Genomic DNA, 27,109 nt, shown 5'->3' on the forward strand with positions numbered 1-27,109 from the left:
AATGAAATAGATGGGTTCAAAAGCACACTTGCTATTTGGATGCTATTTATTCAGTGATGAGACACAACATTTTTATAATCTTCTCATACTTTAAAAGCCCCATTCCTACATTTTTAAGCATCTTGTGGTCTCAGTCATGGGAGGAGGAATTTCACAATCCTCTGTAAATAGTCTTGTTCGTAATTATTGATTGTTATTTGAATTACCTGTAAGGTATAAGGGGTCAACTCATCTCCCTTTTGCAGAAGCTATATTAATAGTGATGGAAAATTATCTGGAGTGAACTATATGTTTATCTCACATCCATCTATACATGCAATCTGAATTTTTACAAAATCTTCCTTTCTTGAACTCATGGAGTTGTCTTTCAGATAGTCTGTTTTTTCATTTGTTTTCTCTCACTTTTAATTTTCTTTAATTTACTGTGAATCAATCAAGTAGGACAAGCTGATGAAGAATCAATCACTAGATAGCCCTGATGTTAAAATTCCACTTGAGTAACTTGGAAACATGACAGGCCTACATTTTCAGGTTGTGTGTGTCTCCATGCTAAAGATCATGCATAGCAGATAGGTTTGTCCAAGCATATCCTCATGAGATTTCATTTAGTAAAATCACAGATTTGGGGGTGTTCTTGTTGTTCCTATTTTTGCTGTGAGTAGACTGCTATGGAATGTAGTATATGCATAAGCTAGTAAGATCTTTTGGCATAAAGATATTTGAAAATATGAAATCATTTCTTGAATATTTGTCAGCTTTCAAATAAATAAGGTGGAGCCTATTTCCATATTTCAAAGAAGGGAACACTGAGGGAAAAATGAATGCCATAGTCCTATATTGCTGTTGAATTTTAGGTGTACAGTGAAGGGCAAGTGACTCGGAGGGGAAAAAAAGACAGGTGTATTGACCCCGGTGCCAAAGGAAAAATAGGAATTCTTAACTCCATTATTATATTGACTTATGGACAAAAGTGTGTTCTAAAATCCATATGCGATAAGAAGCCTAAGCTTAAAGCTCACAAAAAATTAGAATTTAGATGAGGTTCTCCCATGCAGTCAATCTTCATTATATTATATAGTCTTATTTGCAAATTTACTTACACTGTAAAAGTTATTTGTAACCCCCAAATTAATATTTGTGGTGCTTTTGTGGTCATTCGTAGACATATAATATGGTGAAATATCTGAGTCACCCCACACACATGTTCCAGCTGAGGTAAAAAAATGTGATACTTTGCCTTCCTGTTTCAGCTCTCATACCCTAAAAAAGAGTGCTTTTCACGGTCTCCGTAGTACCACACTGTTGCATTTTTTTTGCATTTTGTTGGTGATTCCCCTGTATACAGTGGTCCCCAAGTGTCGTGTTGAATTGCTGCCTAGTGCTCCTAAGTGCAGGAAGGCTGTGATGTGCCTTATGGAGAACATAAATACGTGTATCAAATAAGCTTTTTTCAGGCATGAGTGATAGTGCTGTTGGCCACAAGTTCAATGTTAATGAATTTAAAATATATATAAAATATGATGTCTTTCAACATAAACACACATAAAACAAGGTCAGTTGACAAAAATGTCATTCCAATAGTCTTGCAGAATCCTAACCCTCTATTTCTCTTAGGAACAATGGTCTGGTGTTTGCTAATTTAATGTTCAAGGGGTCTTCATAGAACATAAGTTATGTGAAGAATGAGAATGAGCTGTACTTTCTCAAGGCCAGATGGAAAGAATGAAAAGTCAATACCACCATCATCAAGGCAACCAATGAAGATGGCATTATGGTCAGAGAGCTCCCCCCAACTTCTGTGCTGTTTCTGTGATGGAGAGTGGCAATTTTACTGTATTTAGGGAAGGAAAAATTAATCTAGAAAAGGCAATTAGGAAGTTGTGTTACTGATCTGTCATAGCCAAAGGAAGTGATTGATTAATTTTTCTAGCTGGTGACAGGTGAGTTGGCACCATTTTACGCAAAGCAAATAATTGTCAATGGGTAAGATTTATGGTTATGTGTAAGCCATGTCCTGCAGGAGTCCTGGAGGGGTATTTGCTAAAGTATGACAAGCTGCTTCACATAACAAAATGGGAGGTAGGTTTCATAGCAACAGTCCACTTGCTTTTACTAAAAACAGCTGGGCTCTGGTCATTAGACTACTTTTTTTTAAAGCTTGTAATACAGACTATATGACATAAAGAAAAATGGCATGCTATCCCAGAGGCATTAAACCAGCATAAACGGAGCTGGAACTGTTGTCAAAGTGCAATTATTGTTTTGAGGCTCTACCATTTAAATTTCCTGACTACAGTTTGGGGATTATGTTGAGGTTACATGAGACAAAGATACATCCTATGTCTTGCAGACAAAAAGTTCATAAGTAGCCCTGGCTGGTGTGGCTCAATGGATTGAGTGCCAGCCTACGAACCAAAGGGTCACTGGTTCGATTCCCAGTCAGGGCATGTGCCTAGATTGCAGGCCAGGTCCCCAATAGGGGGTACATGAGAGGTGACCACACATCGATACTTTTCTCTCTCTCTCTTTCTCCCTCCCTTCCCCCCTCTCTAAAAATAAATAAATAAAATATTTTTTTTAAGTTCATAAGTATTTATAGTCTGACCAGTCATTTCTGGTACAAGGAGTACAAGAAATTTAGTAAGTGGTGATTTTTTTTGACCCAAATTGGATTGCATACCTTTATACCTAGTTACAATAATCTTTTCTGTACATGATAAACATTTAGAGTTTGCACCAATCATTGTTATATGTAAGGCTTTCAAAGTTGATTTTGTGAAGTTCTGAAATTTGGGGACTTATTTAGAAGTCATGAATCAAAAACCACGTCTCAAATCACTACCTAGAACAGAAGTGACCCCTAGTTGGGTGGGGAGGAAACAAGCAAATCAGGAACATGAATGGCTAAAGATGGATAATTCTGAAGTTTTCTTTCCAACTATTAGAGATGAGAAGAAGAAACCATGATTTTATATTGGAACAATTGTTAGATATGTCCTCATGTCCACATCTTTTGACACCCAGCCCTTTTTCTACCCACCAACTAGGATCGCCTTGTCTTGTCATCTATCTTCTGATTTGCTAGTTGGGGTTTATTCCACTGGGAATATACCAAATTGTGGAATATTAAGCATATGTGGCTGGCTTTTCTTTCTGTCTCTTTGTAGCTGAGATTGGGGATTTTGATGAAGCATCGGACAGAGAGCACTTAGCAAAAAATAAGTACATACCTCAGCAAGATGCACTAGAAGACAAAATTGTGGAATTTCATCATAACCACATGTAAGTTTCATTTGTTGCTTTGCCCTTCCTTTCAACTGTTTCTCTCTATTCTTCTTTTATACATGGGTACACACACATGCACAGACACTGTAACTATTGGAATAAATATGCAAAGGGTGCAGGGGAAGACCACAGCAGCTTATATTCATCCTAGACTCTGAAATATGTAGGTTACTCCTGAAAACCAGAGCTCCAGGCCTCTTGGCTTTTCTTCTTGTGAAACCTAAGTAACACCTGAATTTTAGGGCAAATGATGCTTTGGAATAAAAGAGAGAACATAAGGTGAGTTAATAGGAAATTGGGAAAGTGACATGGTACACTAGGGACAAAGTAAGAATATTGTGAAAATCTAGAACCTTTGTATCATCTCCACTTTGTTTTTTTGTTTAGATCTGTAAAACATTTTCAAAGGATTCTCTGTGTCTTTTGTTTGTGTCATTGTTGTTTTAAGGAAGGCATTTGAGTCCTGATAATAATATGATAATATGACTTGAACTTTGCTTGCAAGTTTAGGTCTATTGTAAGTGACTAAAAACTTGTTTCAACACGATAGTGTTTTGCTTTTTTATGACCTTAAAGGAAGCTCTTTGAGATTAAAAAAAAACTAGTCAAGTTTGAGGTAGACCTTTGGGGTTTTGTGTTACACAAGTAATAGAGCTTTTGTTCAAGCTACCCAACTTGGGCTTATAATAGGGGGTTGGGTGTCATCTAATCGGGTAGCCCCATTGTTTGTGATGAAATACCTTTTTATTTTCCAAGAGAAGCTCCTTAATCTCAAATAGACATAGAGAATTCAAATCTCCTGGCCTTTTAATTTTTGTTTTTTCAGTGGACAAACACCAGCAGAGTCAGATTTCCAACTCCTGGAGATTGCTCGTAGGCTGGAGATGTATGGGATCCGGTTGCACCCAGCTAAGGACAGGGAAGGTACTAAGATCAACCTGGCTGTTGCAAACACAGGAATTCTAGTGTTTCAGGTAAGACATTTAGAACACAGCCCAGTTCCCTTGGTGTTAGGGAGATAAGAATGGGCCCTTCAACTCATTCCATGCTGTGGGGTCCAAGCTAAGGCCTCTAATAGTTATTTTTAGGTGAATAGGGAGTAGTGAAAAACTAACCTCATTTCAGAGCTTCTGTTTCTTTCCAGGCACTCAACATACAAATTCTATCAATTCACCATGATAGAGTCCTTTGCATCTATTCACTTTATAGGATCACAGAAATCTGTATCTTTCTGTGGACTTATGCTTAGAACATGCATGATGGGATTAAGATTTTAGATCCAAAACAACATTTTTCATACTTTTCTTTAAATTTAATTTGGATTTTACATAAGCTTATTTCTGATTACAGATTTATCTAACTTAAAAAGAAAAATGTAGTATCCACTTGTAAGATATAGCTGTTTCATATGTTTATAAGAGCCATGTCTGTACAGCAGTAATTTTGCAGCAAGATGCACACTGCACTTGGATGGATCCTAACTAGTTATTCTATTTATATATGTATATATTGTTATTGATTATGCTATTACACTTGTCCCATTTTTCTTCTACCCTTTATTCCCCTCCGCCCTGCACCACTTCTCCCACCAGCATTCCACTCCTTAGACCATGTCCATGGATTGTACATATAAGTTCTTTGGCTTCTCCATTTCCTATACTTTTCTTATCCTCCTCCTGTCTACTCTGTACCTACCAATTATGTTTCTTATTCCCTATCCATTTTCCCCATTCTCGCCCCTCCTGCTCCCCACTGAAAACCCTCCATGTGATCTACATTTCGTGATTCTGTTCCTGTTCTAGTTGTTTGCTTAGTTTGTTTTTGTTGTTTTTAGCTTCAGTTGTTGATAGTTGTGAGTTTGTTATCATTTTACTGTTTGTAGTTTTTGATCTTCTTTTTCTTAGATGAGTCCCTTTAACATTTCATATAATAAGGTCTTGGTGATGATGAACTCTTTGAACTTGACTTTATCTGGAAAGCAATTCATCTGCCCTTCCATTCTAAATGAAAGCTTTGCTGGATAGAGTAATTTTGGATGTGGGCCTTTGCCTTTCGTGACTTGGAATACTTCTTTCCAGCCCATTCTTTCCTGTAAGGTTTCTTTTGAAAAATCAGTTGGAAGTCTTATGGGAACACCTTTGTAGGTAACTATCTCTTTTTCTCTTGCTACTTTTAAGATTCCCACCTTACCGTTAATCTTGGGTAATGTAATCATGATGTGCCTTGGTGTGTTTCTACTTGGGTCCAACTTCTTTGGGACTATCTGAGCTTCCTGGATTTCCTGGAAGTCTATTTTGCTGTATTAGGGAATTTCTCCATTATTTTCTCGAATACCTTTTCCATTTCTTGCTTTTCCACTTCTCCTCCTGGCACCCTCTGATTCAGATGTTGGAACATTTACTGTTGTCCTGAAGAACACTAAACATCTCATTTTTTTTGAATTCTTGTTTCTTTTTGTTTGTTTGTTTCATTTTATTTAATTCGTGTTCAAGTACAGTTTTCTGTCTTATCTTCCCAGCCCTGCCACCCACCAGTGCTCCCCACCTCCCTCCCTCCCTCCCATGTGTCCTTTATACTTGTTCATGTGAGTCCATCCCCTTTTCCCCTATGATTTTCTCCCCTCTCCCCGTTAGACCCTGTCAGCTGTTCCATATTTAAGTGTCATTGGTGAAACTTTGCTTGCTTGTTTGTTTTGTTGTTTAGATTCTTGTTAACGGTGATGTCATATGGTATTTGGCTTTCACTGCCTGGCTTATTTCGCTCAGCATAATGCTTTCCAGTTCCATCCATGATGTTGCAAAGGGTAGGAGCTCCTTCTTCCTCTCTGCAGCATAGAATTCCATTGTGTAAATGTACCATAGCTTTTTGATTCAGTCATTTACTGATGGGCATCCAGGTTGCTTCCAACTCTTGGCTATCATAAATTGTGCTGATATGAACATCGGAGTGCATAGGTTCTTTTAGATTGGTGCCTCAGGGTTCTTAGGATATACTCCTAATAGTGGAATTGCTAGGTCAAAAGGCACGTTCATATTTAGTTTTCTTAGAAAGTTCCATACTGTTTTCCATAGTGGTTGTACCAGTCTGCAATCCCACCAACAGTGAACTAGAGTACCCTTTTCCCCACAACCTCTCTAGCACTTGTTGTTTGTTTCTTTGTTTATGATGGCCATTCTGACTGGTGTAAAGTGGTATCTCATTGTGGTTTTAATTTGCATCTCTGTGATAGCTAGCGATATCGATCATCTTTTCATGGGTCTCTGGATCCTCTGTATGTCCTCCTTGGCAAAGTGTCTGTTCAGGTCCTTTGCCCATTTTTTAATTGGGTTGCTTGTCTTCTTGGAGTGGAGTAGAGTGTGTTCCTTGTATATTTTGGAGATTAAACCTTTGTCTGAGGTATCATTGGCAAATATGTTTTCCCGAACAGTTGCTTCTCTTTTTATCTTGATACTGTTTCCCTTAGCCATGCAGAAGCTTTTAATTTTGATGAGGTCCCATTTGTTTATTCTTTCCTTTATGTCCCTTGCTCTAGGGGACGTATCAGTAAAAATCTTGTTGCGTGGGATATCTGAGATTGTCCTCCCAATGCTCTCCTCTAGGGCTTCAGTGGTTTCCCGGCTTAAATTTAAGTCTTTTATCCACCTTGAATTTTATTTTGGTGTATGGTGTAAGTTGGTGCTCAACTTTCAATTTTTTGCATGTTGCTGTCCAGTTCTCCCAACACCATTTGTTGAAAAGGCTATCTTTACTCCATTTTATGTTACTGCCCCCTTTGTCGAATATTAATTGACTGTAGAGAGTTGAGTTTATTTCTGGGCTCTCTGTTCTATTCCATGGTCTATGTGCCTGCTTTTATGCCAGTACCAGGCTGTTTTGATTACAGTGGCCTTGTAATACAGTTTGATATCAGGTATTGTGATCCCTCCTACCTTGTTCTTCTTTCTCAACATTGCAGCTGCCATTTGGGGTCTTTTATGGTTCCATATAAATTTTTGAAGTGTTTGTTCTATGTCTGTGAAATATACCATTGCTACTTTAATGGTATTGCATTGAATCTGTAAATTGCTTTGGGTAGTATGGACATTTTGACGATGTTAATTCTTCCAGTCCATGAACACGGTATATGTTTCTATTTCTTTGTGTCTTCCTTGATGTCTTTGTTCAGTGTTGTGTAGTTTTCTGCATACAGGTCTTTTACCTCCTTGGTTAGGCTTATTCCCAGATATTTAATTTTTTTTTTGCTATATCGAATGGGATTTTTTCTTGATTTCTGCTTCTTCTGTTTCATTGTTGGTATACAAAAATGCCTTTGATTTCTGGATATTGACTTTGTATCCCGCTGTTTTGCCAAACTCATTTATTAGTTTGAGTAGTTTTTTGGTAGAGGCTATAGGATTTTCCACGTACACTATCATGTCATCTGCAAAGAATGCCAGTTTTGTTTTCTCCTTTCCAATTTGGATGCCTTTTATTTCCTTTTCTTGTCTGATTGCTGTGGCTAGAACTTCTACTACTATATTGAATAGAAGTGGTGAAAGTGGGCAAACTTGTCTTGTTCCTGATCTTCGTGGAAAGGATTTTAGGTTTTGCCCATTGAGTATGATGTTGGCTGTAGGTCTTTCATATATGGCCTTTATTATATTGAGGAATGCTCCCTCTATTCCCATTTTTCTGAGTACCTTTATCATAAATGGGTGTTGAACCTTATCAAAAGCTTTTTCCGCATCTATTGCCATGATCATGTGGTTTTTGTCTTTGCTTTTGTTTATGTGGTGTATTACATGTACTGATTTGTGGACCATCCTTGCATCCCTGGGATGAATCCCACTTGGTCGTGGTGTATGATCTTTTTGATGTATTGTTGGATGTGATTTGCCAATATTTTATTGAGGATTTTAGCATCTATGTTCATCAGTGACATTGGCCTGTAGTTTTCTTTCTTTGTTGTATCCCTATCTGGCTTTGGAATTGGGATGATGCTGACTTCATAAAAAGAGTTTGGGAGTTTTCCTTCCTTTTGGATTTTTTGGAATAGTCTGTGAAAAATAGGGGTTAGCTCTTCCTTAAAAGCTTTGTAGAATTCTCATGTGAAACCATCTGGCCCAGGGCTTTTGTGTGATGGGAGTTTTTTGATTACTGCTTCAACTTCATCTGCTGCTATTGGTCTGTTCATGTTTTCTATTTCTTCTTCACTGAGCTTTGGAAGATTATATTTTTCTAGAAATTTGTCCATTTCACCTAGGTTTTCAAATTTCTTGGCATACAATTCTTCATAGTAATTTCCTACAATCCCTTCTATTTCTGTGGTATCAGTTGTAATCTCTCCTCTTTCATTTCTGTTTGTGTTTATTTGGGGCCTCTCTTCTTTTCTTGATGAGCCTGCTTAAAGGCTTGTTGATTTAATATATCTTTTCAGAGAACCAGTTCCTGGATTCATTGACCCTTAGAATTGTGCTTTTAGTCTCTATGTCATTTAATTCTGCTCTGATCTTGGTTATTGCCTTCCTTCTAGTTGCTCTGGGCTGTCTTTGTTGTTGTTCCATGAGTTCTTGAAGGCGTCGCGTTAGGTTGTTTGTTTGAAATGTTTCTATCTTCTTTAGGTAAGCCTGTATTGCTATGAACTTCCCTCTCAGGACTGCCTTCACTGTTTCCCTAAGTTTTGGGTTGTTGTGAAATCATTTTCATTTGTTTTTAGAAACTTTTTGATTTCTTCCCTAACTTCAATCTTGACCCAATCGTTGTTTAATAGCATACCATTCAGTCTCCATGATTTTGGGTGTTTTGGTTTTTTTCCTATGGGCTTGGTTTCCAATTTCAGTCCTTTGTAATCAGAGAACATGCTTGGTATGATTTCATGTTTCCTGAATTTGTTGAGACTCTGTTTGTGTCCTGTCATTGTGGTCTATCTTTGAAAATGTTGCATGTGCATTTGAAAAGAATGTTTATTTAGCTTCTTTGGGATGGAGGGCTCTATATATATCAATTAGGTCCATTTCATCCAGGGTGTTGTTTAATGCTGAAACATCTTTGTTGATATTTTGTTTGGAAGATCTGTCCATTTTTGACAGTGTGGTGTTTAAATCCCCTACTATAATTGTGTTGCTGTCAATATCTTTCTTGAGGTCCTCTAGGATTTTCTTTATATATTTGGGTGCTCCTGTGTTAGGTGCATATTTATTTATGATGTTAATGGCTTCTTGGTGGGTTCTTCCCTTGAGTATTATGAAGTGACCTTCTGGGTCTCTCTTTATGGCCCTTTTTTTGAAGTCTATTTTGTCTGATATGAGAATTGCTACCCCGGCTTTTTTTTCTTGTCCATTTGCTTGGAAAATTTGTTTCCATCCTTTCACTTTTAGTCTGTGCTGGTCCTTTGACCTGAGGTGGGTCTCTTGTAGGCATCATATGTGTGGGTCACGCTTTCTTATCCATTCAGCTATTCTATGTCTTTTAATTAGTGCATTTAATCCATTTACATTTGAGATTATTATTGAAAGGTACTTCTTCATTGCCATTTATGTACCTGTGTTCCTCCCCATCTCTCTCTTTTCCTTCGTTTCCTTAAAGCAGCCCTTTTAGTAATTCTTGTAGAGGTGGTTTGGTGGAGGTGTATTCTTTTAGACTTCTTTTATCTTGGAAGCTCTTTATTTGGCCTTCTATCTTGATTGAGAGCCTGCTGGGTAAAGTAGCCTTGGTTTTAGGCCTCTGTTTCTCATTACTTGGAATATTTCTTGCCATTCTCTTCTTGCTTGGAATGTTTCCACTGAGAAGTCAGTAGCCAGCCTTATTGGGACTCCCTTGTATGTTACTTCCTTTTTCTCCCTGCTGCCTTTAGGATTTTCTCTTTGTCTTGGAGGTTTGCCATTTTAATGATGATGTGTCTTGCAGTAGGCCTCTTTGGGTTCCACCTGATTGGGACTCTCTGGGATTCCTGGATTCGTGTGACTTTATCTCTCCTCAACTTAGGAAAATTTTCCGTTATTAGTCTTTCAAGTAGGTTTTCTATCCCTTATTCTTCTTCTTCTCCTTCTGGTATTTCTGTTATTCGGATATTATTACATTTCATATTGTCTTACATTTCTCTTAAATTCTCCTCATTTTTTCTGATTCTCTTTTCCATTACTGGGTCCATCTGGGAGATTCTTTCTACCCTGTCCTTGAGCTCGCTTATGCGGTCTTCCACCTCATTGATCCTCTTCTTCATATCTTCTACTGTGTTCTTCAGTTCAGAAATTGTATTCTTCATTTCCTGTTGGCCTTTGCTAATGGTTTCTATTTCCTTTTTCATGTTCATATATAGTTTGTGGGTAATTCATTGTAGCTCCCCTGTAGTTTCTGGTAGGTCGTTGTAAGCTCTTTGAATTTCTTGATAACCAGTGCTTTGAATTCAGTATCAGATAGTTGACTTTCCTCTATGTCATCTAACATTCTTTCTGAGACTTCCTCCTTTTCTTTCATTTGGCGATTGTTTCTTTGTCTTCCCATTGTTTTTGATGCTCTTCTTGTTGGCCTCAGCTTCTTAAATTGATCTGTTGTGGTTCCCTGGGTTTATGGTGTGAACTTCTGTTGTAGGATACCTGTGAAATTCAGTGGTGCATTCTCCTGCAGGTATCTTGGTGTTCTCTGCTTCCACCTACCCTTCTTGTTGGTTTCCAGCGAGTCAAACCTTTTCTTCTGGTCTCACTAGCTGCAGCAGCCTGCAGGGCTATTAGTGTGGCCTTTCTCGTGTCTCGGTGAACTCAACTGGTCTCGCTGAACTCAACTGGTCTAGCCAGTACCTTCCGAAGATCCAGACTGGTACTGCTCTCCAGCACCCCAGTGAGAGCAGATTTTTCCCCAGGCTTCCCAGCCCTGGCCTGGCGTGAGTGCGTGCGCTCTCAGCCAGGCTTTCCTGGTCTCACAGGCTTGGGCGCAGAGCTTTCCCAGTGCTGTGGCAGAACACACAGGGCAACTCACATTTCTCCCAAGCCAGCAACCACGGCCTGACTTCAGGGTGTTTCAGTCTGCTCCCGGCTGGGTAGGGAGGGAGCTGATGACTGGCTTTCTTCCAGGGACCTTGCTAGTAGCCCGAGGCTCCCAGAGTCTGTAGCAGACCCAGCTCTTTCCCTGTGGTATAGGGAACGTATGGGCGACTCTCAGTTCTCCCAAGCTGGCAACCACAGCCTGACTCCACGGGTTATCAGAGCTCTCTGGTTTGCTTCCGAATGCCCACTTCTCTCTCTGCCACTACAGGCAAACCTATCTGTCCTGGTGTTTTCCAATCTTCGCCCTGCCAGATAGGGAGGGTGCCAGTGACTAGTGCTCTCCCAGGGTTGTTGTTGCCCGCCCTGGCTACCACAGACCAAAGCACCCAGCCAGGGCCCTGTCGCGGCCCAGGGGAGGGCCTGCCGCTGCCTCTGCGCTGCTCCCTTGTACCTTGTTGATCTGCGGTTGTCTCCTCTCCTCAACCTCTGGTCATTCAGTGTCTGCTAAACTTTCTGGATTCCTGCCTTCCTATATGCTGGGTCCCTGTTGGGTATCCCCTGTGCTCCTCTGCAGATCAGCCCGTTTTTTCTCCTGCACATGGAGGGAAGCGAAATCCTTTGTCCTACTTTGCCACCATCTTCTCCCCGACCTGAATTCTTGTTTCTTCATTCTATTCTAGTTGAATGTTTATTTCTTCCTTCTGGTCTAAATTATTGATTTGAGTCCCAGTTTCCTTGAGTTCACTGTTGGTTTCCTGTATGTTGTCCTTTATTTTACTTTATATAGCCTTCACTTCTTCCTCTATTTTGCAAGTGTACTTAATCATTTCTGTGAGCATTCTGCTTACTAGTGTTTTGAACTGTACATCTGATAGGCTGGCTGTCTCTTCATCACTTAGTTCTATATTTGGAGCTTTGATCTCTTCTTTCATTTGCTCCATAACTTTTTGTCTTGGTGCACCTATTATGTTGTAAGGAATTGGAGCCTTAGGTATTTGCCGGGGCAGGACAACCCACATCACTGTCTTGTGGTGCTATATGCGGGGGAAGGGTCCAAGAGGGAACAATAGAGCTTACTTGGCCTTCAGCCAGCTTTCGGTAACTTCCCCTGTGACCCACAAGCAAATTGGGTGTTTCTGGTTCTTATTCCTGAGTGGATGTGTTTGTGTACATTCTAGGACCCTATGGGTCTCTCCAGTGAACTCCCCTGTGAGGCTGAGAGTTTCTCCCACTGCCGCAACCCCCATAGGTTTTTATAGCCAGAGGTTTTGATGCTTTCTTCTCTCATGGTGGAACCCTAGTTTCCGGGGCCTGTTTCCCTCCTCAATTATTATTCTCAGTTTATGCATGTGCAAATGTGGGACTGCCCAGTCCACCAGCCGCCACCCTGCCTGCCCCAGTCTGCCAGCCGCACATCCTCTCCACCCTGACTTCCCATCTCTCCCTCTCCTACCAGCGTGGGTGAATGTTTCTTCTTTAATTCCTTGGTTATTGGACTTCCATACAGTTTGTTTTTCTGGCAGTTCTGGTTATTGTTTGGTTTTAAATTTGCTGTTGTCCTCCTTTTGGTTATGCAAGCAGGCAAAGTTTATCTATATATACTTCCTTCTCGGCCAGAAATCTACCTGTTTTTCTTGAGGACATATAATTTTCTGTAGTCTGAAATGTTACTTGACATATAATAAAATAAAAATATGTAAAATGTGCCATTTGATAAGTTGTTATATATGTATATCCTGTAAAACCAATGATTTCAAGATAATAAACATATTCACCAACACCCCTCCCAAATTTTCTCAAGGCTTTTCTTTTAAAGAAAAGTCAGTAATTTGTGCCTTGGTTTAAAATGGGTGTGGAGAAAACATCTGTCTTTGTCATGCAATAAAGTCAGATTTTACCCAGTTTTGGAGGTGTAAGTGTGTACATGAACTAAAACTTTTTTGAGCTCTATCTGGTTTGGTTACATTCCCTCTGTCTTATTTTACCAAAGTAGCCTATGATTCTCTGCTCATGTATCAGATGTTTATGATGGACACTAATTATCATAGACCTGTGCCCCAAGAAAGGAGTTCAAGTTGGGTTCACATGGGATACTAGGGATGTGTTGAAAACAGTGTGGTATTTGAGGAGGTGACTCCTCCTGATAGGTTTGGACCTGCAAAAATAATGTAGGACTCTCTGATGAAAAACACAACAATAAACTAAGTGTAGTTTTCAATACTACCATTAAATTTCAAAATTAAATCCCTGAAACATTTTTTAAAAATCATAGAGCAGGAAAAAGAAGTGCCTCACAATTGAATTAATTTGTTTTGATTGTTAGGTACAATCTAAATACTGAGAATTGCTCAGTAATTTAATTATGTACAAAAGCTGTATCTTGGAATTAATCTTCTCAGTATATAATTGCTTCATCCTTAACCAACTTAAATAAATGGTTCTGGTGTTCAAATGGACTCCAGGAATTCTATTTTCAATTGATATGATAGGACGCATAGGAGCTGGTGTCTGGCAACTCCCTCTTACTTTCTCCACCACTTCCCACATGGTTATCAAGATGAGGATGTCCTTTCTGTACAGTGTTCTCTGGCCTAGAAGACACAGGGAAAGCAGGGCCCTCCTTCCCAGATCCTGATTTTGCTGTTGGATGCCTAGTGGACATGGGAGCCAAACCATGTGGACAAGGGGATGATTGCTAACCTGTAGTGATGCTTCTGTGTTGCTAACCAGTGATGTTGCAGCTGCTGGTTAAGACACATGCTCAGGAATCTCATTCTGCCATTCAATTTGTCATTTTGGCCAAATTAAAATATATCCATGCAACAGATTCCACATCTATAAAATGAAGATAAGAAAGACATCTCGGTGGGTTTTGTATAAGGTTTGAAAAGATCTGTAAAGTCCTTAGGCCAGTGCCTGGCATGCTGTAAGTGATGATTGCTAATTATTGTCATGGTTGTTATGGTTTTTATTTTTATTTATCTTTCTCTGTGTCATTCCCTTGGCTAGCCTTTTTCTTCCCTGGGGGCAAACTTAGTTAGAATGCCAAATCATGTAATCAATGAGAAATAGTGATCCAGGAACCAGCGTCACCCCCACAGCTGAAGATCTGTGAATTCTCCAGCAAAATGAATTCTTACAGAGCTACAGGACATCAGTCCTTCTTGCTGTTCCCCATAAGCAATACACAACAACTCCCATGTTGCTTATTGTGCATTTCCTGGCTCACTGACTGATACCTTTCTTTTTAGGGTTTCACAAAGATCAATGCCTTCAACTGGGCAAAGGTGCGAAAGCTGAGCTTCAAGAGGAAGCGCTTTCTCATCAAGCTCCGTCCAGATACAAATGTAAGTGGCTCCCAGAAAAGGGGGACACCTGCTGAGCCTTCCCTGTGAGCCATTGGGATGGGCCAAGCTAGGGCATAGGCTGAAACTGGCCAAAGCCATTCAGGTGTCTGAGTGTCTTACAGAGAGATGTTTCCAAATGCTTGATAATGCCACAGTTGTTACTCTCAGTAGAAAGAAGGTAAAGGATAAGTAGCACAGATGTGTGCCTGGGGATAGGGTAACTGCCTATGCAAACACCAGCAGCTTTAACCTTACCCCCAATAAACAGCCTGAGCTCTGCAGTTGCTGTGTCTCCAGCCTCTGGGTCACCTTGAGATCCTGTTCAGCGTTCTGCCATATTCCAGGCATATCCCTGCCCACACAGCAGCAGTCCCAAACTCTTGACTGCTTGCTGTTATCCCAGACCTCTGACAGTGCATTGTCATGAGCTAACTAGGTCCACTTTCCACAGAAACCCTACAGATGTTGCTTATACTGGGACTGGGTCAGAGAAGGAAGAATAGCATCTTCTTCTACTGGAAATAGCAGTGGAGGAGATGGATAATATATCACTGATGTCCCCAGCTAGTACTTGGGAGTGCTTTTTCCCATGGAAAAAAGATTATAAATGTAAGTCTAGGCTTATAGTTTAGCTATAGTATGGTTTAAGTAGGCTTTTATGGCCTGACCTCAGAAGCAGGCACCCATTATTAGTTGTTTTCCATGGGAAAATGCATTTTGTGTTCCAAAAGGCTGATTTACACATGAAAAACTACAGCACAACTACTTTTTAAGTTGACACTCCACTGCCCAGAACCGTGGGATCTGCCAAATAGTTGGAACTGCTAGGAATGTTAAAGACCGTGGTAACTTTTATTTATATAATATGGCCCCATAAATTGGGGGCATTCCATCTGGGAATAGAAAATTACTGTGTCCTCTTTCCAAAATCAAAGGATATGAGTTTTTCAGTCTTGACTGAAACATTTGTGCTCCAGAAAGAAAAAGTGTTCTTCTTGTAGGGTCCCTGGGGCCACCTGGGGCTAGAGTCATATATTTTTTGATAGAGAACAGTCTTAAGACCAATATTTAAAGTCAGCCTGAATCACAAGGGAGAAAACAGAAAGAAGAACTGTGTTTCAGTTATTTTAGGGATGAAAAAAAGGAATTTCTGTGCTGGGATATTTTTTAAGGAAATGTAAACCAAGTAAATACAATTTATTTATGAACTTTGTCAAAAGAAATACAATTTTTGCTGAGTACCCCTGGTTTCTGTTAGTTCCTCTAAGGAATTCTGTCAAAAATAAAGTGTTTGAATGATAACTATATTTTGTCATTAGGAACAAGAATGTTTTACTAAATACATGAATTTATGGTCATGCTATAATAAAATACACAATTGAAATTTTATTGGACAGATTTTTTTGTCTTTTTTTTTCCAGTTTTTCAGTGTCCATGGGTAATGGATAAAAACCGAAGTGGTATTTTCTCTTTTTAGAGCTCATACCAGGATACCTTGGAATTTCTAATGGCCAGTCGGGACTTTTGCAAATCCTTCTGGAAAATCTGTGTTGAACATCATGCCTTTTTTAGACTTTTTGAAGAGCCCAAACCAAAGCCAAAGCCTGTTCTCTTTAGTCGAGGGTCATCATTTCGGTTCAGGTAAGTATTCTACTTCACTCCTTTCTGTTTGTCTTCCCCTGAGACTTTCCTTGTGCTATTACCTATTGCAGCTGATGTGGTATACAGCAAGGAGGTAAGGTCAGAGCCAGTCTCCAGTTTGCTAATGGAGTTTTGCTGGTCATCCCAGCAGGCTCCTTGGCAGACCGTTGCTGAATTCTTTCTGAATGTCAGTGAGGCACAGGACCATCTACCTCGCCATTGGGATTCTTAATGGGACTCTAATTCAGAAAGGATTTCCTTTCTCTATAAAAGCAAAAGTGTTTATTAACATTTGGTGTAGCTTCATAAAATACTATGCAGACTTGCCTATCACTGGGTCACTTTCTCACTCATTCTTTCAATACTTTAAGTGTCTACTGCATGTCAAATACTCTTTTAGCCATTGAGAAAACAAAATTATCCCTGCCTTCTCAAAGCATACACACTCAGAATGTTCACATAATAACCAATCACAGAATTAAGTGGTTTAGTTAATTGAACATTTTCTTTTATTTTTAAGGGAAATATTAAGAGGTAGACTAGACATGAAAACATAGTTTTTCTTAGTCTGCTTATACTGCTGGCTAACTGAGAAAACCCACATAGCTCCCCATCATGCAAGGGGAAGTAAAGATAGTGGAGTGTTATGTTGTGTGTTTAAATGAGAATGCCTTGGTGTCTTCTTTCCTTTCCTCTCGTGGTCTTCATTTTAGTGGTCGGACTCAGAAGCAGGTTCTCGACTATGTTAAAGAAGGAGGACATAAGAAAGTGCAGTTTGAAAGGTAAGAGGAACTTCTATGCTACTTCTGATATGGGAGGAGTCAAGTCATTCTCTCCAGGTAACAGTGCAATTGCTGTGAGATAGTGCTTCACCCAGGCTTGGTGAGTTAGAGAATCACTGCTTCATAGTCACCTTGGCCAGTTCAGACAGTTTAGTGTTAGATAGGAACATCGGAGAGTACAGGGGCATTTACTCAAGGTAAGAAGAGGTAAGGAAAGTGGACTGAGAGAAACAAGTGAGGAAGAAGGAAAAGGAACCAGCAGAAGGCAGGGAGGGAAAAGGAACAGGAAATTACAGTGGAGATACAGTGCTATAAAACTTACTCACTGGTTAGTCCTTAAATATTTGGGGGTTTGTATTGAATGTATTTTTATAAACTTTTCAATTAAATAAAGTTTGGAGGAGAAGAAACTGGATTTAATACTGCTGTTGTTAGCAAATGTTTATTGCTCATATGATATACTGGGCAGTATTCCAAGCTCTTTACTATATTAACTCATAGTCTCCATACCAATACTGTGAGGCCCGTGCTGTCTTATTCTATTTTTAAAGATGTAGACACTACAGCTCAAAGAAGTTGAGTAACCAGCCCAGGTCTCCAAGCTGGTGAGCAGCCTTTGGAGGCTGGCTCTGCAGCCCACTGCCCTTAAGCCTTGCGCTGCCTCCCAGAAGGGGAGGAGCAGAGAACCCAGAGGGACTAAGATGCAAGGGTAAAGGGGTGAGTGATGGTGCTCCAAGGACTGTTTAGTGCAAGTGTTTTTAAATCTTCTTTTTTCATTTTAATACACTTAAAACTTACAATAAGGTATATAGAATACAGCAAACACCCATATTCTTACTACTTAGAATTAACATTTTAACATGTGCTTCTGGAGTTCTTTTTCTTCTTTTATCTGTAGCTATTGTTAGCGATATGGCCTTCTTACCAGCAGTCTTCATATTTCCCTTCTCCCCTCCCCAGAGGTAACTACTGGCTAATTCATTTTACTCTGTTACACATCTTAATGCACCCAAAAAGACTATGTAGAATGTGTGCTTTTATTTGTATAAGTCATATCAAACTATCTATAATTCTGCATCTTGCTTTTGAAATCCTTCCCTGATTTTGAGATCTATTTCAAGTATTTTTAGTATCAGAGTATTACATTATATTTATGATTTCCTATTGGTAAGCATCCAGTTGTTTGGTATTTTGCTTTTGCTGCAACAAACCTGCTGCTTGTGATCATCCTTGTGTATTTCTCCTGATGCAGGTCTGGGGTTGTTTCTCCCTCCATGTACCCAAAAATGTAATGTTCAGAAGGTTATTTGCATGCTTACCTTGATACAAGCCCCGTAATTTCCTTGGATAATCCGTGATTAATCTTTTGAAGATCATAGAAGTGGTCCAGTTTGTTCTCTGATTCAGACTGTGGATGTTGCAGAGCTTTTGAGTATTAATTTGGAATATTTTGATGAAATTTTGGCTGTACATTGGAATTTAATGTTTATACAGTTTCACACTATTTGCATACCTGAGAAGTTTCTAATGTTTGCTCACTGGAGAGGAGAGAGACAGACTAAGGAAGGGGAATTATGAGAGAGGAGTTAGTGGCATTAAAGCCAGTTTCTTCTACTGTTGAGTCTGTAAATTCATTCACAGGGCTGGTCTTCTCCTCTGACCTTAATACTGTGAAAGAGTTAACTTGTTAAACTGATCTAGAAAATAATTACCCCAAAAGCACAAATTGATTTCATTAGACCATAGCTAGCAATTTAGAGTGTATATGGGGCCCCCTAACTTCTTCCTCCCAGTGACTTTTCCTATAACTAGACAGTGGTCCATTGCTCCAGTGCTCCTAACTGGCTATGCCCCTCAAATGGGAACAGGGGATTGCTGAGAACTTTTTCAAGGTTTAAGTAATCCTGGAACCTGCAAGAATTGTGGGAAAGGTGACTGGGTCTGTTTCCAGGGAACATTTATAAAAGCTGTTTTGGGCACCTTCATTTTTTAGGAAGCGTCTAATGCTGATATTTTTTCATTGAGGAAAAAAATACAACTCACCTAACTTTAGCTGTGTTATGTGTTTTCCCCAAGGAAACACAGCAAGATTCATTCCATCCGGAGCCTTGCAGTGCAGCCTACAGAACCAAATTCAGAAGTGCCAAAACAAGTCAGTACTGGTGATACACTGCTACAGCAGTGACTTCCTCTGCTGAGTTCTGTATTTCATAGCATGCTTTCAAGTTTTCCACCCTTTACCCTTGGGGGTGTTTCGCAGAGAGTCCAGTTGTGCACCCTGACTTTGAGCAGATACATGCTCTGTGCATTGTATACCCCCATCCTGGGCTCAGTGGCGCTGGAGCGTGTCCTTTTCAGCTGACTTCCTATTCTCCCTCCCATTGCTTTTGCTATGGCGAAGTTTGCTCTGTTGGCCTTTACTCAGCTGAGGGGTGGAACCTTCCATGAAAGCCAGGAGGGCAGAGCCCATCCTCCAGTTAATGCATATACTTCTATGAAGAAATCGGGACCTGCTTTGCAGTTGATGGGTGTAACTCCCCTTTGGTGCCAAGGTCAGAACCTTTCTCTGGCAATGGACTGGGTGGTGAGCTCCCAGGGCTTGTGTTACAGGGCAATGACCATAGTTGTATCAAGAGACATTATCAATCTTGCTCTCAGGGTGGCAAGAGATCATTTTCCCTGGAGTTGGTCTCTGGATAGGTTTTCAGGGTTTTCTCTACAAGAGAATAAGAACATTGTTGAGAAAGAACCTGAAGGAGATTTCACTGTGTGAATCCAAAAAGACCCCCTAATCTGTTCCTTCTAGTCTTTTTTTTTTTTTAAGGACAATTACCCTACATGGACTTCAGAGCACGTAATTCTTTTTATTTTAAATTTTATTTTATTTATTTATCTTTAGAGGGGAAGGGAAGGAGCGAGGAAGAGAAACATCAATGTATGGTTGCTTCTTGTGCATCCCCTGCTGGGAACTGGCCCCTGCCGGGAAATGGCCTGCAACCCAGGAATGTGCCCTGACTGGGAATCGAACCGCGATTGTCTGGTTCACAGGCCCGTGCTCAATCCACTGAGTTACACCAGCCAGGGCTTGTTCCTTCTAGTCTTAGAAGTATAAACAAAGAAGGTTTTTTGTCATCTGTCTGAAATACTTGTCAACTTGCCTTCTGGGGTCCATGAAGTGTTATTTTCTGCTCCTGTTCATGCTTCCTCAGGAAGCCTGTGACCTATGGGGACTCATTCCAAAGACACTTTGGAAACCCAGTATGAGACTATGGGTCCTAGAAAGCAGAGACACTGCTTAACGTGTATTGCTGGGGACCCTGCATTGTCAGTTTCTATATCCTGAAAGAGCTTTCTGGATACTGACCAAACACACTCAGGAGTGCCTGCTTCTTGTCAGAGTGCTCTGTCCTAGTACTGTGGAGGCAGCCTTTATTTGGTGATACTTACAGCTGCTCAAAGCTTAAAGAGGAGTTAATAAAGTAGACTCTGATGTCTTGTTTTTTGTTTGTTTGTTTGTTTGTTTGTTTTTCCCAACTCTGGTGTAACAACCTGCCTTTTCTCTCCCATTCCTTCATCTTTTTCTTGCCCCCACCCCACCCAGGGTCAGCAGAGAGCCAGCCTTATACTCGGAGAAGGTGTTGAATCCCCAGATGGCCAGAGCTGCCAGCAAAGAAAGGAACTGGAAGTTTCCACCACTGAGTATGGGTCATGCCAAAGCCCTGCTCTGCAGAAGAGCCCAGTGGGTAACAAGAAGGCTGGTGGAGGCATGAAGGCAACAACAGAGGAAGAGGAGGAGGTCATTACGGATAGGACCCAGCAGAATAAACCTCAGCCCCAGCAGCCAACAGGTCCAGCATCCAGGGCTGCTAGAGGCAGCAGCACTTCTATTCCTTTCATTGACTGCAGTGATATAGATAGTGAATACGATCTTCTCAGGGAACAAATGTCCCAGTCACAGTCCCAAACAAATGACAATTATGAGGGTGATTTGACCAGTGGTGTTTATCTGCTCTCTGTGGATGAAAGGCGAATAGAAACTAGGCACAGGGCATCCCCTCACTCTGTGAAGTCTTCCTGGCCTCCTTCCAGAGAATTGCTTGATGATGATTCAGTGGACATCACCTTTGATTTGAGTGGGAGCCCCAGACTCCCAAGATATAGCTCTCTGATAGATGAGATGTTCAGGGGCTCAGGCATTCACTGTCCACTGGCCACAGCATTGTCTCCCAGCAGCAGAAATTCAAGTCCAAATATCAGTTGGGACAGGATTTGGTCTCAAGGCTATGTTTCCAAAAACAGACATGACCTTACAGAGAGAAGGATGGGAGAAAATACTCTCCAGAGTCAGGGTCCTCATGAAAACTGTTCTCCCATCTTCCAAAGGCCATGCTTACAAAATCTTCCCTGTAGATATAATAAGTCAGAGACAGATCCACTCATCCTTAGCCAGGTAGCATCAATCCCAGAGGCAATGGATAGGTTTGATGGCCATAAAGAGGGAGAATTGGCCAGTCTGGCTGATTTAGAAAGTAGAATGCTGGCTAATGGGACATCTATCCTGGGTCCCACCTCAAAGGTCCTCATCATGCAGACAGGGTATGCCTGTGGCATGGTGGACCAGCCGGCACCCCTGCAAACAACCGATGGCTCCACCAGCAGTGGGACTGAATCCAGTGATTCAGATTCTGAAATAGTAAACTCTTCAAGCCATGCCCTCATGTTTGGTAATGCAGCAGTGCTCAGTTGCCCTCCCATGCTGAGAAGTAGTAAGTCCTTGCATAGCCTGCATGTGAGTGAGGAACAAGAGGAAGATGAATGAGGAAACTAGAAGGCATGTCTTCAAGAGTCAGGAACCTGAAATCATGAGGCTAGGGCTTCAGTGGAGAATACCTATTCTAATGACTTATTAATTTTTAATAAACATTTGTTAGAGGAAGTTTTAGACAGGTACTTATTTGGATAGGGCATGCCTGACTTCTAAACTCTTTCAAAAAAAGAAAACTTCAAAAAAGGTTGTCAAGATAAAAAGTAAGTCATAATGACAAGTTATCAGGAGCTTGTTGATCTTTCTAGTTGAAATCCTTCATTAGGAATCTGGTTGTGCCTATAGTGTATTATATTTATGTGGAAATTTTCTGTATATGTTTAATTTTCTGTGCACATCACAGCCTATTTTTGGAATGTTTTGACTGAAGTGTCATTGAGATCCAGAAAGGTGTTGGTTTTACTTTTCCCCCTTCTCTAAAAGGAGGGCTGCTTTTCTGTGCCTCATAAAGTGAGGAATTAACAAAATTCAAGGCCAAATGTGGTAAGTTGATTTCTAGTTTAGATTATGTTGGTGAAATCTTAGTCAAGAGTAATGAATATTTTAATCAGAAGAATTTGGAGTTATTTCATATTTCCTGACTTCAAACAAAATGATATAAAGGTTGTCAAATTTTCATGAACTGTAATTTACATGGGAATGCTGATTTGGTTTGGATTTGCATTGGTGGATCAAATTGTTCTTTTTTGAGAAGCTATAACTCTGGCTGTCAGAATCCCTTGGTGAATCAGAAATGCTGTTTAGTGATGATGCAAGAGAAAATAAGTATTGCAGTAGGTATTTGTCACTAGCAGGTTAACAAACAAAATGTCTGCCTCTCAGTTGTGCAAAGTACAGAGAAGGATCATTTCTTGGTGCCTTTTCTTGGGAAGTGACTTTTGATGTTTCTCTGTTCAGGAAGAAAGTGTGAGTAGTGAGAAGTCTGGCTTCCTTTTAAATCTTGCCCACCTGTGCCAGTGCCTTTTACCCAGCATTCCTGTATTTTAGATAGAAGAGAGCCTGGTTTTAATTTTCATTATTTCTCAGACTTAGTGTCATATTTTAAAATTGGTAATGCCTAGACCTTGACCCTAGAAATTTTGATCTAATTAGACTGGGGTACCACTTGGGCCTCCAGATGGTTCTGCTAAGTAGCTAAGGGTCACTTCTCAGCCAGACACAATTGCCTTCTAGAACCAGTGAAATATATTTAATATATTAGCTGAATTTTGGGTGTGTTTTCAGAGTAAGAAAAGCATTACACATGAAAATTTTTTTCGTGCTTGTTATTTGGTACTTTTCAGTCTTTGATACTTTTATATAAAGGTGAATTGTAGAATCAAATATTTACATCCTAGTAACTACAAAATTATTGAAAGAGTTATAAGAAGGTTATGTCCCTGGTGTGCTACCACACCAGTGGCCTTACTAAACTCATCACATAACTCTCACAGAGGAAGAACTGAACTTGTTTGGGAAACTGAGTAAAATTTGGCAGCAGCATATCATGGATAACAGTATTGACTGACCTTGTGGTTCACAAGTGATTACTGGTCCATATGCATGTCAAGAAGTTTGTTTTAATGATTCTGAGAACTTAATCCATTTGTAAACAAATTTTTGTTGTATCTTCATAATCATTTGATTCAGTGCAGGATTCATGAATCAAATCAATAGTTTGAAAGGTGTTCATTAAGGTAATTTATATATGTCTTGCTTTAGATTTATATATGTAACAGAGTCACAGAATTTTAAAACTAGAAGGGACCTTAGAGATCACCTTCATTTTCTGGATGAGAAACCTTGTTCAGATGAAGTTAAAAGACATCACCTAGTCACACAACTAGTGTGACAAAGTTCAAACTAGACCCTGTCTCTAGACTTTAGCTTTTCACTTTTTGTGACATCTTGATGCAATAGGACCTTTCTGAGTCAATATTTTAATTTTTGAAAATCTTGTATGGATTAGTAATTAAAATAATGTTCAGACCAGTAATCATGTAGATTTAAGTAATTATAGTTTATACTGGGTAGAAAGAACTATTGCTTTTTATATCATGAGGGTTTTGCAGTTATAACATGTTTCTGCGTATTCTGTTTTGGACTTAGAAAAAGATATCAATTTACTATATTAAAATCTAGTTAAATGTGAGTTAAGCAGACTCACATTTGCAACCCTGTAGTTTATTTTTGAAGGTGATTTGCTCAAATGAGTTATCTTTTTACGTCTAATTATAAAGCAGCCCGATAATGAAATGTAAATGAGTGATAGGTATTAACTTACCCAGCATATGATGCAAATCATCAAATGTAAACCTCCAAAGCCAAACAGGCTCCAATAATTTGTTTTCCTTTTTCTTTTTCTTTTTTTTTTCAGAGTTTGTGGCATCCTTTATTTTTTTAAATTTAATTCTTATTCAACTACAGTTTTCTGTTTTATATTCCCTGCCCTGCCCGCCCCCGACAGTGCTCTCCACCTCCTGCTTTTTCTTAAAGAAGTGATTTTTATCTGAAGTGTTTTAAAAACAGTTGATCAATGGTGGAGTACTCAGTTCTATACTGAATAGATTTCCTACTTTCAGTGTTGCTTATAGTTTTTCGTTTTGGTTTGGTACCAGCCAAGCAACTCGATTTTTGCCTCTTGGCCAATATTTTGAAATCAACAATCCCAGTGTGATTAATGATGCTTAAAAGGAAAAGGGTGTGGTTTCTTCAAAAGCCACATACCCATAAGTGCTGAGAATACTCACTAATTGCCTCTGGAAGGGTTTGCCCTGCACTAATAGATTCCAAGCATTGGTGGGAGAGTAAATGTAAGCATTCTCTGAGCCTGGTTGAGCCAGATCTCTGAGGTGATATAGTCTTTCTCTGTGTGTTGATCAAGAAAAGCCAACAGACTCCAGCATCCCACCTTCCATGCCCCCTGCCTTTTTTGCGACTCTGGTCCCCAGGTCTTTACCTGGCCCCCACAATCTCACTATGTGGCATAAAGAGGACATGCATGTGCATAAAGTTGACATAAGAGTACAGGAAGATGGAGTTGAGGGGTGTTGGGATGAAGAATAGACAACAGAGATCAGAGACCTGTGAATTCTTTCAGATTTTTAAAGGGGTTTCTAAGACTCATCAGTGAATTTTTCTAAGACAATAGCTAGTATAGAAATCTCCTAAATCAACAGAGTACCCAGGTCTTCACTTAATAGCTACTCTGAAATGATATTGTAAGGCCTTGAATGGAAGACAAACCATATATAGAAATAAATCTTCAAGCCACTCAGGGCTACTCCAGGGCCTCCCTGCATTAATATAATTGATTAGATAGTATTTCAAAATACATAAATTGTAGACCCTTTTGTGGTTGATTTTGTTGCTGCTTGTTCAAGGCAAAATAAAAGTGCAAGACATTGTCTTAGCATGAAGAAATACATTTAACGAGTTCCAGAACTTAAAATGAATTGCTCCAACTCTTTGAACAGTAATGTGTATGCCATTGATAATATTTTATTAGGCATTCACTTAAAGTCTGTAGGCCAGATTCTTACCCAAATATGTAATTCATATTTGGAAATTTCTCATAGATTTATCTCACCAAACTATGCTGTGTGGCCTGCACTTAAAATGTGAATAAATTCCAATTTTAATCTCTAGAACTTCTGTGAAGATTCAAGCCAAGTAATGCTAAAATAAGCTATGCCTGCAAAACTAAAATACAGCATGAGTCTCATGAAATTTCCACCAAATATACAAAATCCAGTTTGTCCTCAGTTGAATCAGAAACTCAGCTTGCATTATTAGCTCTAGATTCATTTTGATTCTGTTGCAAAGCAGTTTCTAAAAGAAGAAAAGATTAAAATATAAAACTGTCATTTTAAATTGTATTAAAAATATTGGGAATGTACATACAGCTTTCTCTTTTATATCTATAATCAATGTTCACATGCTTTTAATCAGCTTTTTCCACTTAAATTGTTTTATCATACTTCAACACAGAATAGGTTTGGTGCAGTTATAGCCTTTAGTGAGTAAATGTGAGTTACTGCTAGGCCCAGCCTTAAATTAAGAGGATTAAGAAAAACCTTCATAGCCCTAGCTGGTATAGCTCAGTGGATTGAGCATGAGCCTGTGAACCAAAGGATCTTGGTTTGATTCCCAGTCAGGGTACATTCCTAGGTTGCACACCAGTCCCAGCAGGGAATGCACAAGAGGCAACCATACACTGATATTTCTCTCCCTCTCTCCTTCCCTTCCCCTCTAAAGATAAATAAATAAACTTTTTTTAAAAAAGAAAGAAAAACCTTCATCCTTAGGTTTAAGTTGCTTCTATCCCAATCACTCTTTTTTATATAGGTCCTTATTCTTATTAGTAAGAATTTAAAGAGATTTCAGAGTTGCCTTCCCAAGAAGGGCTCTTTTTGCTAGATTTCTCCTTTGCAGTACATAAATATTCTGCTACTGATAGTAATGAGCTTAGTTACCCTAAGGATGGCCTACCTCTAGTTTCATAAGATGAGTCTGTTTTATTTCTGCAAATTTTATAAATCAAATTTAAAAAGTGTTTCTGTGCAGTAGAGTAAGTCTATCTGAACCTGAAAGAAGTGAACATTTCAAAATAATCCATTGCACGTAGCCCTAAGATGATGTTGACATTCAGCCACATTGCCAAATCTATATGATCAGATAGGAGGGAAGGTACAAGTATATGAACTTCTACCAGCAGTAAGTGATTAAACAATTTTACTCTGGCAACATTAAAGAATTTACTGGTGCTGCTTTTTCCTTGTTAGTTTAATTTCATCTGTTTCTGTTTAGTTGAGTGAAAGTTAATAAAGGGAAACAGACTCTAGTATACATTTGTACATACCTCTAATACTAGTTGCTGATATTTAAAATTAAGCCATGACTTTTAGATCAAAATAAGCATGTCACTTAATGTAGCAGTGCTCTTTTTATTTTTAAAAAAGTGATAATAATGAAAAAATCCATGATGATTTGCCCCAGTGTTGCTGGCATCAAAGATTAAAAGTTGCCACCTGGTTGCCACCTCTTTAGATGCACAATAGAAAAGGGCTACTTACTGTTTTCTTGGGTTGTAACCTAGACATTTTCAAGTACTTTCCCTATGAAGAAAAGTTGCAAATGCTAATTTGTATGCCCTACAGACATTTGGAAGAAGGTGGATAGAGTCTTACTTTGAAAAGAAAGTTCTTCATAAAATAGCAGATAGCTTCAAAAATCATAGATGAAACTTCTAGCATGAGGAACTTTTTTTCTTTTCCAGTGAAAGCAATT

The 27,109-nt window shown here is 39.4% G+C and overlaps 1 protein-coding gene across 1 annotated transcript in view; it reads left to right on the forward strand.

Moving 5' to 3' along the window:
* The window catches only part of FARP1 (FERM, ARH/RhoGEF and pleckstrin domain protein 1), a 140,831-nt gene that overhangs the window by 31,676 nt on the left and 82,046 nt on the right, over positions 1-27,109 (forward strand). Inside the window, exons 5-11 of the mRNA XM_037046063.1 lie at positions 3,168-3,282; positions 4,112-4,259; positions 14,498-14,593; positions 16,071-16,234; positions 16,948-17,016; positions 19,093-19,168; positions 20,618-20,864. Coding sequence (XP_036901958.1) covers positions 3,168-3,282; positions 4,112-4,259; positions 14,498-14,593; positions 16,071-16,234; positions 16,948-17,016; positions 19,093-19,168; positions 20,618-20,864 — 915 coding nt within the window. The remainder of the gene's footprint in view (positions 1-3,167; positions 3,283-4,111; positions 4,260-14,497; positions 14,594-16,070; positions 16,235-16,947; positions 17,017-19,092; positions 19,169-20,617; positions 20,865-27,109) is intronic.

The sequence above is a fragment of the Sturnira hondurensis genome, unplaced genomic scaffold, assembly GCF_014824575.4.
Source record: "Sturnira hondurensis isolate 20B ecotype Veracruz unplaced genomic scaffold, ASM1482457v3 Scaffold0004821, whole genome shotgun sequence".
Lineage (NCBI taxonomy): Eukaryota > Metazoa > Chordata > Mammalia > Chiroptera > Phyllostomidae > Sturnira > Sturnira hondurensis.